General features: G+C 39.3%; 1 protein-coding gene across 6 annotated transcripts in view; it reads right to left on the bottom strand.

Moving 5' to 3' along the window:
* stpg2 (sperm-tail PG-rich repeat containing 2) overlaps positions 1 to 13,932 on the bottom strand; it is a 69,222-nt gene extending 55,290 nt beyond the window's left edge. Inside the window, exons 1-7 of one of the 6 annotated variants that reach the window (XM_040031613.1) lie at positions 13,364 to 13,931; positions 13,153 to 13,284; positions 12,723 to 12,826; positions 12,412 to 12,579; positions 11,271 to 11,429; positions 7,326 to 7,438; positions 6,025 to 6,136 (exon numbers count right to left, since the gene is read on the bottom strand). In XM_040031613.1, the coding sequence (XP_039887547.1) occupies positions 6,025 to 6,136; positions 7,326 to 7,438; positions 11,271 to 11,429; positions 12,412 to 12,579; positions 12,723 to 12,826; positions 13,153 to 13,258 (762 nt within the window). In that variant the 5' untranslated portion in view covers positions 13,259 to 13,284; positions 13,364 to 13,931. Of the gene's footprint in view, positions 1 to 6,024; positions 6,137 to 7,325; positions 7,439 to 11,270; positions 11,430 to 12,411; positions 12,580 to 12,722; positions 12,827 to 13,152 lie in introns of all 6 variants that reach the window. The other 5 variants (XM_040031611.1, XM_040031614.1, XM_040031615.1 and 2 more) reach the window with 5 other exon arrangements.
* Between the last annotated feature and the right edge of the window lie 3,088 nt (positions 13,933 to 17,020).

Raw genomic sequence — 17,020 nt, 5'->3', positions numbered from 1 at the left:
CTTCATCACTACTGAGGTGAGGGCTACAGGGCGATAGTCATTGAGAGAAGCAGGGTGGGGTTTCTTCGGGACAGGAACAATGATGGACTCTTTGAAGCATGTGGGGATCACCGACTGAGATAGAGAGATGTTGAATATCTCAGTGAACACAGGAGCTAGCTGGTATGCGCAGTCTCTTAGGATACGACCTGGGATGCCGTCTGGTCCTGCTGCTTTCCTGGTGTTCACTCTCTTGAAGGCTCTCCTTACTTCATGCTCGGAGATGACGAGCACGTTTCCGGTGCTGGCAGCATCTTCCTGTCTGCAGCCGTTAGCGCCGCTAACACTAGCATTGTTGGAGACCTTAGCTGCAGCCTCGAAGCGAGCATAGAAAGTGTTCAGCTCGTCTGCCAGAGTCACGGCCGCGTTCGTCATACCGGTTGTTGGTGCTTTATAGTCCGTTATTGTCCTTAGTCCCCGCCACAGGCTCCTAGAGTCACTCTGTTGGAGTTGTGACTCTAGTTTCCTCCCGTAGCGCTGCTTCGCCTCTTTCACCGCCCTCCGCACGTTATATGACGCGGCTTTGTACGGGTCCATGTCCCCCGTCATGAGTCCCGTGTTGTAGGCAGCGGTGCGGGATCTCAGAGCGTCGCGGATGGTTTTATCCACCCACGGCTTCTGGTTGGGAAACGTTGTGATAGTCTTTGTCTCCACGGTATCATCCGCTAGTTTCCCGATGAATCCCACAACCGCTTCCGTAAACACGTTGACGTCATCGTCGGAGCTGTTCCTGAACATGCCCCAGTCTGCGTCATCGAGTGCGTCCTGTAACGTGGCCACCGATTGGTCCGTCCAGCGCGCGACCTTCCTCTGAACCGGAACTTCCTGTTTCAGCCTTTGTTTGTATTTTGGCATGAGGAAAATGGCGGCGTGATCAGATTTGCCAAACGGGGGGCGGGATTGTGCCTTGTAGCTAATATCACCTTTCGTGTAGCTGTGTCAATAAGAAAAACAGGAGAAAAGCTGAGGAAGTGAAAGAAACAGAGGATAGGATGCAAGGACAGAGTTTCTGAGATTGTGCTTTCCTGTATCTCTTATGAATGATGAGCACTCACTGGCAAGGAGAGGAGGCTGAAATATCAAGAAGATCGAACGGAAAAAGAGCAGAGAAAAAAAAATGCAGCTAATGATGAGTAACTTGTGAATACATACAGGAAAAAGCCCTTTTCTTTCTCTGCTCTCCAATTAAGTCATTTATGTAAAGAAACAGAGCAGAAAAAACAATCAGCATTAAGTGTGCACAGTGTTTGTGCTTTTGTGTGACCGAGCTGTAATAGTCATGTCATACGCCAACTTAAGAAGACTATGTAATTTTGAGGCAGCAATCATTGCATCTGGCAAAGCAGCAAACAGCACTCACAGAGAGGCTGACAGTGAGAGGCTAAGAAAACCTGGACACTTTCTTACAATCACACCTACGCACATTTCCACGCTGCCTGATACAGAGCTGGGCATTTTTCTGTCTGTTGGAAAACAACAAGGTTTCTCTGCTGCAGGTGGTTTAACTAGTTCTGCAGTAAGACATCACAGAATTCTTTGGCCATTGTTAGCACTGTGAGGGGGAAGCTCAGTGAACCTCTGGACCTTCCCCATGCCATAGGACAGCTCAGAGTCTATTAATGAACAATGACTAGATTGCCCTCTTATTTCCTTTCCTCTTAATCAAATTTGCCACGGTGTGCTTCACGTACAGTAAGACTGCCACCATTTTCTTAGGAAACCTGTTTTACTGATTTGCAGCACATACCTATAACATTTTTTCCACATTTAATAATGATAAGAAGATATGTGCCTGTTTTGTCATTCATAAGAATTTGGTTTGCAAAGACTTTCTGAAGAGATGTACAATGCTTTTATTTCATCATTGCATATGCAAATACATTTGCATATGTGCTCAAAAAGAGTCTACAAAGCTGGCTGGTTAAAAACAAATCCAGTAAAATACATGTGTAACTTGAGAGAAAGGAACTCTGTGTAAAGGTTTCTGCATGCAAGTTATTGCCAAGTGTTCAAGAAAAACTGTATTCTACCTGAGCACTCAAAGCACTTTATATAACAGACCTCATTCTCCCATTCATACAAGCACTTTTCCCCCCCTAAGCTTAAATGCTTTCTGTCTAACTTTCACACTCCGATGGATGCATCAGAGAACAGCTCAAGGGTTGCCCAAAGATATCTGCCATGCTGTCTGGAGTAGCCAGGGATAAAACCATCAACCTTCCGATTAGTAGATGACCTGCTCTACAGCCACGCCAACTTTTTACAACTTCTCTATTATTTTAGGGTCTTTGCCTTAAATATATAAGGTACTTTAAGGAGACCGTGGTTGTGATTTGGCTGTATTTACATAAAATTGAATTAAACAGAACTTTAAGCTTTTGTGTAGTGTCTTTGTTGATACAGTTTTAAATCAAACCATATATAGACATTCTTAATTTTTTTTACAAAGATAACAATGCCTTTCTGTCCCAACACACATATTATAATTAAAACGCATTTAAATGAATATATTGCATGCCCAATAGGCTCAATTTACAGTTTTAGAGGTAGGTAATCCTGTAAGTTAAACTTCCTGCCAAGAATTCTTCCTTCTTCCCCCCTGGGAGCTGTGCTGCTTCCCTGTTTCTAAATATATCACATGCTGCAAACATAATATCACCACCCGTGATAACATTAACATGATATTCACAGCATTTTAAAGGTGAACTGACAGTGTAATTTGTATATCCAGGGTTATATCAGACACTGCACGGGTACAACTTTATCTGTTTTTCTTGTGTTTGCAGGGATGCACACTGTAATGGTATCTTAAAGTGGTTTGCTCAGATATTGCCCTAGCTATGTCAGAATGTCTATTTAATGGGTAAATCCTGCACACAGACTCTTAAAGTCTATAAGACACCAGCAGCCCCGAGCCATTAGAGGCAGACTGTCTGCTGATCTCCAGGAAGTAAAGGTGTTTGTCCTGAGTGTCCCCACTGTGGGAAATGACCCATCTGGTCAGTGTATGTATGTGTGGGAGTACATATGGGTTGACATGTGAGATACTAATGATGATGGATGGAGGTGCAACCAACATGGTTGGGGGTCCAAATACAGCATATAGAACACACAAAAAATACACAAACAGTAAAGTCAGTGAGAAATTTCAGGTAAATTGAAGGTACGTGTTTAAACAAACTGTTTAACGGTTAAATATAGATAAAGAAAAGTGAAGAGAAGTAAAACAGCAATAAGAGGCTGTGAGAGACAAAAGGAAAACAAGAAATGGGAAAAACATAAATGACAACAACAAAAAAAAAAACAAACTAAACTTTACCTTTTTTCATGAAATCCAGCCTTTACCTCGCCCTCTCTAACCCACCGATCGGTAAAATAAGGCATCACAGAGCATTACTCTGCCAGCACAGTCAAGTTCATATGCAGGTGAATAACTACCCTCTACTCATCCACTTCCAATATATTAGTCTGTAGTAAAAGCTTATGTTTTACTGCCCCCTATGAGATGAACTAGTGAACTGTCTTTCAGCTTAGAAAAATCCATTAGGAATCCAACATATTTACCCGGTTCTCCATGTAAAAATCACACGTTAGTTACCTGTTAATCAAAGGCCTGTTGTTGAAAGGTACTACCATATACATTGTATTTTAGTGTAATTAAATAATAACATGACATGCTCAAGCAGAAGGTTAGAGGACTCATTAGGCGGGGTCAGAGGCAGTGCTCATTTTTCAATCATAATGTGATTATGATGGCTTTACATTAAATGGTACTTACAAAAGGACCATAACACAGAGATCATTTTTATAATTAAGTGTGATTAGATTTATTTGTGGTCAGCATGCAGCATTCTCAGGGAGAAAAAAAAACACATAGTGTGACAGTGCTGTTAGTAAGTTTCCTGCCTCAGCTTGTAGCACAGCTCACTTTGTGTGCTCAAGCTTGTTTTTCCTCAGTCTTTTTAGTTCCAAGGTTGGTTAATGCCTTAAAAATAGCAGGTTCTGCTGTCTTGTTATTTTTTCTGATTTTAGAGTAAGACTACTGAAACAAATATGAGAAAATATCATAAAATATATAAGTAACACAAATAAAATTAAGCCAGTGACTTCAATGTCTATTAATGAGCATAACTGAGCAAGATTATTTAATAATTGAATGGACACATTCAAGTCTTTGTTTTACAAAAGCATAATTCAACATTATTCTTGTGCTGTATTGTACTATGTTGGCTAATAATTCATATAGTAATAGCTCAAATAACTACAGTGCTGTGAAAAACGTACCTCGCCCCATGTGAAAAACTAACTACAAATGGAGAAAACTTTAAACCAAGGAGAAAACCACTGCTGACCAAAAACAACACAAAGCTTCGTCTCACATTTGCCAAAAAACATCCTGATGATTGCAGAGACTATTGGGAAAATATTCTGTGGACTGATGAGACAAAAGCCAAACTCTCTGGAAGGTCTGAGTCCTGTTAAATCTGGTGTAAAACTAATGCAACATTTCACAAAAAGAACATCGTACCAACAGACAAACATGATGGTGGTTGCATCATGGTCTAGGACTGCTTTGCTGCTTCAGGACGACTTGCCATAGTTGATGGAGCCGTTCTGCTCTCTACAAGAAAATCCTGAAATCGAATGTCCAGTCATCAGTTTCTACCTTGAAGCTCAAGAGCACTTGAGATAGATAGATGCAGCTGGACAATAAACCAAAAAAAAAAAAAAAAAGTCTGGACTTAAATTCAAATTTGAGATGATTTGGCATGACCTTAAACATGCCCTCCAAAAGTGATGAGAAATAAATCACTGTCAGTTACTGCAAATGCTTGACTGCAGTTCTTGCTAGCAAAGGTGGCACAACCAGTTATTAGGTTTAGGGGCAATTACTTTTTCACACAGGGCCAGGTAACATGTAAGTGGAACTGGATGTGGAAGGGGAGAAATACTTGTTCATGATACTGCATAAGTTAGTTGCTGTCAGCTCTGTAGAGCATTTGTGTGTTAGTGTTTTGCCCAGTGTTTTCACAAGCCACAGCTTTATTTTTCAGCTTTACTTTGATCAGTCATTTTGTGCAGCAACAAGAAACTTCTCTTAGCCAAAATGATCCTATAAACTAACTGACAGATACATGTCCAAAAACTAAAAGACTGAGGGACCAGTTCGTGAACATAGTGGAGTAGTCATCAGCTAAAGAGTCAGTTTAGCTGATGTCTTTACAAAAAACCTGTAAAGACCAAAAACAAAGATGAAAGGAGAGTGAATATCGCACTGACGTTAATCGAGTAAATAGAGACGTGACTCAGTAAACGTTCTGTGTCTGCTTGATGTCTGCTACTGCGTTCACCACTCCACTAGGCTAACAGCGTGATAGCACTGGAAGGTGCTGGATTTTGCTGACATTTTAATTATCACTTGTGACCAGAATGGCCACTCTTTAGGATAATCATTTTGGTTACTTAGAATGTGAATCTCCTGTCACTTAAAGTTGGCTCCAAAATCAAGTCAATCCCCAGATGCTCAGTTTAAAACTTTACTTGCTTGATGCAAAAAACTGTTTTGGATTCTATGGCTAATTTTTCTCTTTATTCCCACTTTCTTTTTTAATAACAAACAGGTTGAAAATGCACTAAGAAATAAAAGTAATCAAGATCATGTGCATCAGCACTCTATGTGACATATGGGTGCCAACCAGAGGGAGTTGTGTGTTTGCTAGGTGTCACCTCAGCTGATTCCAGTCATTGAACTAGACCTCTTGACTGTGTTGGCAGTGTTTGTGAGCATTTTAATGCATTTATTGGAAAAATTATATGGCTTGTATTTACTGTAGTGATCAATGCCACCTTGGCTGCATCAGCCTTTTCCATACAGCTTGTGAGCTCAGACTTTAACCTTGATTCATGCCCTCTAAAGCTTTTTTTTATCATTGATTTAAACCTGTATATATAGAATCAAAGGGATACAAAGTCATGCCAACCCACCTTCTTTTCTGCCTGCATGGACACAAGTTCATGGTAGCGAGGGATGGCAAGCTCAACTCTACCTCTCTGATCCTTTTGAAGGTTCACATTCTCGTACTGTGTTTCTGGGACCCTACAGGAAAAAGAGGCAATGACAATGTCTTTCAAAATAGAAAACATAGGCAAACAAGTATTATATATACAAAGGGGGAGGTGTTCAAAAGCATACAAAATAGAACAGAAAAAATGAGAATTGGGGAAAAAATATATTGACTGAGTGGCAAAGACAAATGTGGAGTGGAAAAATAAATAGAAAGAGAACAGCAAAGCAAAGAAAGTGGGAAGCAGGGGAGAAGAGTGGAAAGTTATAATCCAGAGTAAAGGAGCTCATAAGGATGAAATGCCTGTAATAACTGTAACAGGAGCAAAGACTGAATATACTGTTATTTTTAAACATTTCCAGTAGTCACATGTGTGCCACAGACATGGCTATGTGGATGTTTTAATGTCTACCTGCATCAGTAAACCACCTTCCTTTTTATTACTTCTGCTGCCAAGGGACAATGATGCTCGAATGGTTTGGGTTCTGTTTGATCAGAAGGTCAGAGTTTCAGCCCCAGCCACCACTAAAATTAACCTGCTGAACCCTTTAGCAAGGCTGCTAACCCTTTCTGATAAAGATGTACCATATCATCGCTGACACCAGCTGTCTAACAACGGTGATGCACAGTCAAAAGAATTACACTGTGCTGCAAAGGAAACGTGACAAATAAGGGCTTCTTCTTCTTCTTTTTCTTCTAAGTCAATTCCTTTATGAATAGCTGAGCTGAGTGTGTGCCCACCCATGTAGAAGTGCTTAGTAAGCGCCATCCTCTGTGGCCATCAATAGAAATGGTATTTGAAAAATGTCAACTGTAATGCTCCAGCTATAGGATCAAAGTAATATTTCACTTTGGAAGAGCAGCCTCTCTATTCAGCACACATCTTGGTAGGAGTTCAAGAGCAGTGAACATCTGAGATCCCATGCAGGGTAGAGTCTTATCTAACCACCCTCTCAGCTCCTTGCTTCAAGATGTGAATTTGTGAAAATAAATTCCAAATCCATGCACCGGTGGTTAGCCATCAAATCGATTTAAATATCAATATTTCAGAACTGCACATGATGCTACATGGTTGTTTGGCAAGGCTCTCCATAGGTACTGCAAACTTTAGGAGTTCCTACAGAAAACTTACAGAAAACCAGGCATGTAACTTCAAGTTACATGCCTGGATTGTTAATTAGCTGTCCATGGGACTGTTTCTAGCAATGATGTGATACTCACAGTTCGGGGTCATATTGTCCTGGAGCTGGTCCCACATCCACCTTCTCCTCAGATCTCCTCCCTGTCATGTTGCCAAAGTGGATCCCTTTATATTTCTGTGTAGAACTCGTCTCCTGGAAATGAGAGGAGAGGAGAGGAGAGAAGAGAAGAGAAGAGGAGAGAAGAGAAGAGAAGAGAAGAATATTTGTCTTCCAGCCCATATTCTTGAAGATTGAAGGAAATATGAAATTATGCCAGGTGTAGATCCTCTATATTTTATAGCTTGCACTTCCATTTTACAGCTTAACTATTAAGAAAGACTTCTCTAGTGGGTACTAGTCTGCAGTACTTTGAGGTAACATTTGTGAATTTTTCTCAAAAACAGCCTTCCCTTTCCCTCTCTCTCTCCCTGCATTTTTACCTGCATTTACCCAGTCTGAGACTTGCTAATCAATATGCAGAATAAATAACTCAAAGCTGACAAAGCAACCCAATTTTAACTTACAGATGGCAAAAAAACCAAATAAATTTCAGCAGTGGAAACAGGTTTGCATAAGAGCCACAGAGGGAAGATTACACTTTGAAAACAACAATGGTTGCACAACAACATCTGTATTTGAAACTAGTATGAAAGCAGTCCCCTTCACACCAACACTGAAACGATTAACACCTCACACAGCCACTCGATATTGGATTCTTTCTCTGATTGATATGACATTCTGTAAATGAGCTAAAAAAAAAAAGAAAAGAAAAAAAAAGAAAACCTAAATAAATAAAAATTAATGCAACTACCGGTAATAGCTAAATTATTGTTGGCACTCTTGTACCAGCAGTGAGTGTCTTCTAACTGAGAATGAGAAGGGAGTAGGGCGGAGGAAAGAATGATGTTTGTTTAAATGGTGAAGGTTCATGACGGATATTAAAGATATTCAAATGCTTTTTTGTGTCCTATATATGCACACACATGCCAATAAGCCCTGATATTATATTACATATTAATAAAATACATGTATATATATTATTAATCTAAAAACTATGCATCTATTTTCCTGTTTAGATTGGTGATAATGTATTGGTTACAGTATCATCAATCCCAAATTCAAACAATTATCTGCTGCTGCCTCATTCACAAGGAGTTGCCATAACAGAGCAGCTTTTTTGATTAAGCTGATTTTTTTACCCAGTGCCTTTCCTGACACAATACCCAATGGATGGACTGTAGCTCTACTAAATATAAGAAAGATTAAATGCTTTACAGCATTCTGTTCATAATATGTGATTCATATAAGTAGCCTTCTTCTCAGTTTGGTCTTCAATTCAAATAATTCATGTTTCTGACAATGGCATAAGTCTGCTGCTTGCAGCTCAAAACTGAACACAGAAAAAACACACAAAAAATGTTTGCTAGATTAAAAAAAAATCAAAGCTGCAAACCTTTTTTCATTTCTCTTTTAACTTCTTCCTTGACCCAACTGTCTGTGTTTATTATGTGAGGCAGGTTATGGAGGTACTGCCAGGCAGTCTTAAAAAGTTTCAAACTCTGTGTGGTGCCTGTCTCCTTATTTCAACTTTAACAGTGACTGGAGGACAAGATCTGAGGTTAGGCCCCCTATGATCCCACAATCAGGTTTCAAGGAAGGGAGATAGGAAACAAGGATGTTCAAAAAAAGCAACACTTCTCTACTGCATACAGACACAAACTATGATGATTTTGCAGCCGGCGCTGAACTCAGAGTCACAAATTGCCTATTTATGTCAAGGAAAGCTTTTAAAAGCAAAAACAACATTGCAAATAGAGGGCATAAAGATGTGCATTCAGATATGATGAAATGGAAAGGCAAGATATGTATTATTTAGATAAAAATTTGAAAAAGTGGACTAGAAAAAAGGGCTGGTAGGGCTGTTTTTGTGGCAGGTTCAACACATTGAAACTCCTAATTGTGTGTTAGGTAAACTTATCCACAATGTGCCAAATGCTGATTATGTGTAAAATGACTAATGCATTATGTTAGGGCCGTGATTGTATGGTGTATTATGGACAAACTATCATTCTCATAGGCTTTATTTTTATTTTTTTTTAAGAAATTAAAAAAGCCTGCTGGTATAAAATAAAATAAGAGGTCTGACAAGTGATACAAATATCTGACATATTAAAAAGAACAACATAAATAAAGATGTTTCAAAGTGTGAAATCAACAGAAGGGTCTGATTTTTTTTTTATCTTTTTGGTGTATTTTGCACCACAAAGGATTGCGTTGCAAATCCTTAATAATAATTTACACCATGAGAGTTATGATCAAAACTCTTAGTCTTAGTCATTGTCAGCTATAGGGTCTAACTGGTAAAGACATTAACAATGGTCTGCCATAGCACACTGAAGCATGTTTCCTGGTTAAATCAGAGAACCGTGCTGATATATTGCTTAGATTGACTGACTAGAAAAGCTGAGCCATTATGTTGAATGCGCACTTATTTTTCTGCTTTGTGAAATAATGGTGATATAACACCATGAAAAATAATGTATGTTTTCATATGTTTTTAGAAAATAACATAAAAGATATAAAATGTATTTTTATAGGTTCTTATGTAATGGCTTTACCTCTTTTACTTATCTGTCTCACTAGAGATCAGTTGGGCTGTCAAGTAAAATAAATCTGACATCCCTGGTTCATAACACGACTTTTGCCCAGTAATTTGTCATCACATGTCCTGGCTATCATCAATAAGTGTTCACAGAGCATAACTTGACATGGTGACGATGCTGTGCACAGCTGAAAGCTGAAGAAACAAAGCAGATATTGTACAACAGATTTTGGGGTCTGCAGAGTCTGCATTCCACATCACCATCTGGATGGCTGTTAATTCGCTAAATTTAATACTGCACAATACTGTGAACTAACAAAATATTAAGTGGTTCTTACTGCATTATTCATGGATTTAACATATGAACCATCGTATGTACTTTAACCAATATATCAGTGAGGAATCTGTATTATACAGCTTAGCAGTCTGACTCTGATCCTGTGTACTATGTTGATTTGGCCAATTTAATACACAGCAGTCAGTTGATGTTGTTTCGTAAATACAGAGTCCAATCATATCTGTAAATAAAAGTGATTAAACATGTTTTTGTGCTTCTCAATAACACAAAGATAAAAAAAAAAAAAAGAAGTTTTGTTCTTCTGATGTCTTTCTAATGTCTTATCATTCAGAGATTGTCCCAGGCACTTTGAAGTTATGTCCTCAGACAACCACTTAATTCTTCCTCTGCACACTTTTGAACTCAGTCAGAGCACGGGGTGGGGGAAGTGTTTGAGTTTAAAGAAATAAGTGTGTCAGACGGATGAACAGAGGGAAGGAGACAGACAGATACTGAGGTCGAACCTTCAAAGGGAGAGCAACAGAAGCTGAGTCAAAGGAGAAAAAAAAAGAAAAAGAGCCATGGATGGATGCACTGCTGATAGCCCTAAATCACAGCACGCCTCTGTGCCTGTGCCGGTGTGTTGACACAACCTCGGCCAACACTCAAGGACGCTGTTGACTTCCTCAGGTCATTAACAGATGAAAAATTACTTAATTGAGAGCCAGACCAGCAGGCGTGTGCATTATTTTAAGTGAATACAGTAATATAGCTTGAAGAATAATTACTAATGGCTCTCTTTGTTGGCATGTAAAATGGATGAGCATTGGTGCACTGTGGCTTTTTTAAAGTGGAGCTGCATTCATTAGCTATGGAAATGGTTTTTGGGCCAAGTGAATGAGGTGGGGTGGGGGTTCAGCGGTGCATTAGATCTACCTAACACTAATGGATGTTGCCTCATGGAAGAGAAAGTACACTCAGACACATACTCGTGCTGATTAATGAAAGCACGCATGCATTCACAAATGAGGGTTTCACCTTTTCTGATGGATGAATGTTCAAACTTCAACAGGACTTCAAAACTGTCTGTGTGTATTTGTCCTTACCAGCAGCGGACTGTAGTAGGCTGGCCCCAAGGTTGTGTCCTTAGGAGGGGGCTGTTGCTTACGGAGGACACCCCGGGCATCCTCTTCATAGCCATAGGCCTGGCTCGGGGAGGGAATGGATGGAATGTCTGACTGAAGAGCTAGCCGGAGACCTTTAGCCTGCAGCCAATGCAAAGAGAAAAAAAAAGGCAGGAGAAAAGCAGAAAGAGTAAAGCAAAAAGTCAGGGTTTCTGTTGGAAAAAAATGCCCTGGCTTACAAAGCAGCTGAGCACTGCCTGGGGCCAATAAAAGACGAGACTGAGTGAGGGACAGAGTGAGAGGGAGAACCGTAAATGAGGGACAGAAGATCAGCAAAAGATAGTGAGGGCACGATGAAGAGAAAAAGAAGTAAAAAGTAGAACTGCACCAGTGCAATAGAAACCAGAGATACTGAGGGAACATAAACAAAGAAATTGAATGAAAAAAATGCCAGGAAGTTTTTCTACTGACTTTCTGGGATCTGGGAGTAATGTAAATGTACATTCTTGCTTTTTGGTTAATTACAACTAGCATAAAAAAATAACGCCTACCAAGACGCTCGCGTTCAGCTCTGGAGGAGCAAGTTTCAAACGCACCAAGTTAGGTATCCACTAATATCCACAGATAACAGCTTGTAAAGCACTTACTTATAGCTGATTTTTGCATATATTCTTGAAAAAATTACAAAAGGGATAAACAAGATACTGTGTCATTCATTACCATTATTCCATAGTTCATATATGATATAGAATGCGAGTTTGCAAGTGCACTCAACATTCAAACCAGCACAAACAGGATGAAGAGTCTTCTGTACCAGCTTTGGATTGTGCAAGTTTCTTCTACTTGCTTTATTCTAAGAATAGCAGTATTAAAATGGGTATTACGCCTGCCAATGGGATTTTGCCCCAAATGTACACCAAACACAAAGAGTTAGAAAAGTTTGAAAGGCTAAGAAATAACAACACTAAAGTGGATATGCGGGCATATTCAGCATTATAAAGCCATTGCCATCTATGATAACTGAGTATTTCAGAAGAACAGATGCATGACATAATACAATAAAAGTAGCAAGTGTCAGTACTACTCATGTACTATGCTCTCCTATCTTCACCCATATGCTTACCACTTTGTTGCCAGGCCTTCCAGGGTGTCCTACATTAGCCGTCACAGCCCTGTGTGCCTTTTTTGAGGCAGGCGACACATTGTAGGCCCCAGGGCCTGGAACCTCTGACACCACATCCTCAAAACGCTTGGAGCGGTTCTGAAGACTGCTGCCACCATGGACATTTAACTGAAGAGACAAGGGTTCAACAGAAAGCCAAGCAAAGAGAGAATAAGGCTGGTATCAAAAAATATATTTCTTAAAATATTTGTTTTAAACCATGGACAAGCAACATCGTCATTTAGCTTTTGTAAATTAAATGGATTACTCACTTTAACAGGTGAGCAGTCATAGTGTCCAGGTCCTAGTAAACTCTCACTGTCTTTGGAGAATATTGATTGCCTGGCACTCAAGGAAAGGAATGGTGCATAGCCATCTACAACAGTGAAAATTTTCCCAAGGTAAGATATACAAATGACTGCAAGCTTGCAGGACGCTTTATTTTCTAATACACTTATGTAACTGTGAAACAACAAAGCAGCAGGAACATCTTTTGCTTACATATTGAGTTATACTTCCCAGACATATTAATTTAACTTTTATCAATTGAAAGTGTATAAGCAGATTCAAATCTGTAAGCCCAAATATTCGACGTTCTTTCTTTGCAAGCTAGCTAAATTTAAATTTAACTTAAAGTTTTACAGTTTTCTGAAGAAGAAAAAAAAAGATTTTGGAAGGACAGATATTTTTCCTTGTAAGTACCTGATATCTTGTAACTGGACTGGCTCACATTGTATGATCCTGGACCAACAGCAGACGATGCACCCCCTGCTGTCATGAAGGTCACTCTTGGAGCCCGTCCGTACATGTTTAACTCACAGAGTGGTAGTCTCGCTAAAATTTAATTACACAATAAATACTCCTTCTTTATTCTGCCATAGGGTGTAGCTGTACTTTCATTAAATTATGCTACCAAGGTTAAAAAATGCCTGCCCTGTGCTCCCCTTTGTCAGGACTGCGCTGGTTACTTCGCCTGCATAGTTGCTTGGTTACCACATATTGTTACATGGCAACTGCAGACCGAACACACACGGAGGAGGAGAAGTAAGCAGAAGGACCACAGAGACAAGACAGGCGAGTGAGAGACGTGGCACTCTGAGAACTGAAGTTCATGGGAGAATTCAGAAGAAGAATACAAGCTCCTACATATTTATATCTGTCATAGTACCAACTGCTCTCCAAGTGGAACACCTGCCTTTCTCTTCTCCTCCTGCTGTTCTATTTTTCTTTCTCTCCCTCGTGCGTGGTTGTGCTAGTGAGCATTAATTTTGCTCGCCTCCTCCCGGAGTGGGCGTGGCTTTTCCAAGCTCCCGCTGCAGCACCTGTGCACCATTATTCGCTCACCTGTTGTATTTAAGTCCAGCTCGTTCCGCTGCTCGTAGTTAGCTCGTTTACCGACCCAGTGTAGCAACATAGCTGTTCTCTCTGCTCTCCTACTGGACGAAGCATATCTTCGGAACATAAAGACAACCTGTGAGAGTAAACTAAGAAACGTGCTTTTGACTTGAGGAAAGTCGAAGTCGTGATCAGTGTTGGTCAAGTTACTTGAAAAAAGTAATCAGTAACTAATTACTTCCCAAAAAAGTAATCCCGTTACTTTACTGATTACTTATTTTCAAAAGTAATTAATTACTTAGTTACTTCAGTTTCACGATTTACAACCTGAATAGGTGATAAACGATAGCTCTTTCAGCCCAATTCTACTTTTTCTACATAATCCATCATACAGAATGTAATCAAATGGAAAAGTCTCTTTTTAAAACTTGTTTTATTAGTTTTAATCTTTTAACTTTATGCATCAAGCAAAAATTTAATTATATGCAACATTCTCTGACTGAAGAAATTTGTTTAATATTTAAACCTATTTTCTGCACATTCCAGCACATAAAATAATTTTATTTTTTTTGTGTTTACACTCAGTCTTTCAAATAGATGCAAGTAAAACACAGCAGAAAATAAATAAAATCAAAGACTCAGCGGTCCTTTTGCTCTATTTTCACCTGGATTAATCAGGAGTGGGGTAGGGCGGAGGTTTTACCTCGGGTGCAGGTGTGCCACGGTGGTCAGTGAAAGAATCCGCGAGTTTCTCTGTGAGTTTCCCGTTAAGTCGTAGGACACTCGATGCTTGCTTGGAAGTTTAGGGGGTTATTTTCGCTGTAAAAAAGAAGTTTTCCTTCTGCCCGACGCACAACGGACAACTAATTTTTTGGCACTTTTTATGGAAGTGCAAGAAATCAACTTAAGTTAGGTCAGTGCTTCCACGCTTTAAACGCTGCACCTCATACTCTCTCCTGCACTTGATATATTATCCACTGTTGATCTGCAGACAGCGGTTGTCAAGCACGTGGCACACGCGTAAGTAAGTGTAGTAGTAAACAAGAGCACGCTTGCAAGATAAAAATCACAAAGTGCTCACAGAAGCTAAAACCTAGAAATAAAAACACTGCAAGTTAGTAAGTAAAACTTTTTATAGCACCTTCAAGACGTGCTCACGAGCTAAACCTAAAAATAAAATCAAAAAAGCAAGTCTCACGGTTGAGACATTCTAAAAAAATCGTTTAGTAACGCAGTAATGCAGCGTTCCTACAGGAAAGTAACGGTAATCTAATTACCTTTTTTGCAATAGTAATCCCTTACTTTACTCGTTACTTGAAAAAAGTAATCGGGTTACAGTAACGCGTTACAAGTAACGCGTTACTGCCCATCTCTGGTCGTCATTGCTTTTAGTTAAAAATTACTGCCCTGTAGCCTAATACTTAGTATATATATAATGGAGAACAAATGTATCAGATTTGACTAGTGCTTCTATGCTTGTAGTTTTGGATTCCAGGCAGCAGTGAATTTAAATTTAATTTAGGTAGTCTATTACTTCCAAATAAGTCCCCAGAGACATTTCAAGATAGCTGCGGAGTGGCGAGACTTCCTGCTCGAAGGACTTTGGTATAATTAGCCCACAACGTCTGGAATAAAAAGCTCTTTGAAAGCTTGTAAGGGTCAAGTCGACAAACCTTTTAGCTTTTACCTGATTCAGTGGTGTCTCTATGGGAGGGAGGGGATTGAACTTCAAGAAAATTTCAAAAAACTACTGAAATAAGAGTGAGACTTGCTTTTGGAAGGACTTTGAAGAGACGTATCAGCATTTATTACCTGTATCACCTGTACATTTTTTTTTTGTAACTCTTGTAGTACTGCTTATGTTACATTATTGGCCTTTTCTGGCATGTTTTATTCATGGAGGGGGCGTTTTTTTTTTTGTTTTTTTTTTTAAATTAGATTAGCCTCTATACTTATTGAAGCCATAGTCCCATCCTACCATCTAGTGGTTGAATGTGACAGAGCCTCACCCCATCCCACCCACCACCACTACACTAGTAGTAGTACTACTGATTTACATTTTTGACCAGTCTCAGTTCATTCTTGACCCACTTCTTCCTGTCCCACAATGTAGTTAAGGTTTGGATAATGAGAACTCAGGGGAAAGCTATGCAAGTAACAAGTAGCTCTCTGAGGGGGGCACTGAATTGCATGTATACTTGAATTTCCCTTCACGTCTCTTAGTTAGTGGAGTGTGTCTTTGACTGGACAAATCTCATTAAGTCATTAACGTTACACAGCACATATGATATCTTAAAGATATATTCTCAAAGACCATCTCTGACAACTCAGATGGTGAGTCTGAATTATCATAATTGCAATAGTGATATCCTAAAAGCAACTATATTTATTTATTAACCCATCATGTATTCATATTTTCTTAAGACTCGTATTACAGTTTCACACCTGGGACTCCTTGCATTTCTATTATTCATGTTGCTGACTGGAAAACTGCACCATTACCCAACCTCTGAGAGTACTTCTGATAACACTTTGTAACCTAGAAGAACTTGATGTAATAAATGCTTTCATTTTCTGGCTGTGGTTTAATAAGCAGCTGTTAACATTTCCTTTCTCATAAACACCAGCAAGCAGAGCGTTTTTTTAAACTGAAAAATACGAAGCATGCAGTATTTGTGATGGGAGAAGGAAACTGGACAAATCACGACAGAGATGTACATCGTAGATAACTGACTAAACACGTAACAACGATGGGCTGCTATTTAGCAGTCATTTTAACAGTTTGGGTTCAGCTTAATAATGGTTACACATACAAATTATAGTACATTTACGTTGGGGAAGGGCTGATAGAAATAAGGGGTACGATGGAGATGGGGAATATATCCACCAGAGGGCAGCAGGTTGCCTCAGATGAGTCTAACCTGTTTTAAATTCACGTGAAGGCAATGCTGCTTCTCATGAAAACGGAAAACACAATACCCAGCCGTAAGAGACTAAAAGGGATTAAAATGCATTCAGTAGTATATCACTGGATAGTTATAGTGTTTTTGTATAGAATTTTTTGTATATTTAGATATATAGAAAGTAGATTGTAGATTTAATGCAATTATTTGCAAATAAATCTAGCAAAACACTAATTCCCACTAAAAACGATTTCTTTATTCTTTTAGTGGACTGTAGTTCATATATTTGTTCTCTATCTGAGAAAATAAAGCCGTGTTAAAGGGTATTAAAT

This window comes from Simochromis diagramma, unplaced genomic scaffold (assembly GCF_900408965.1).
Source record: "Simochromis diagramma unplaced genomic scaffold, fSimDia1.1 OVJJ01000284.1, whole genome shotgun sequence".
Classification (NCBI taxonomy): Eukaryota; Metazoa; Chordata; class Actinopteri; order Cichliformes; family Cichlidae; genus Simochromis; species Simochromis diagramma.
The sequence above is the reverse complement of the archived record's forward strand: the minus strand, read 5'-3'. Positions and strand labels throughout refer to the sequence as shown.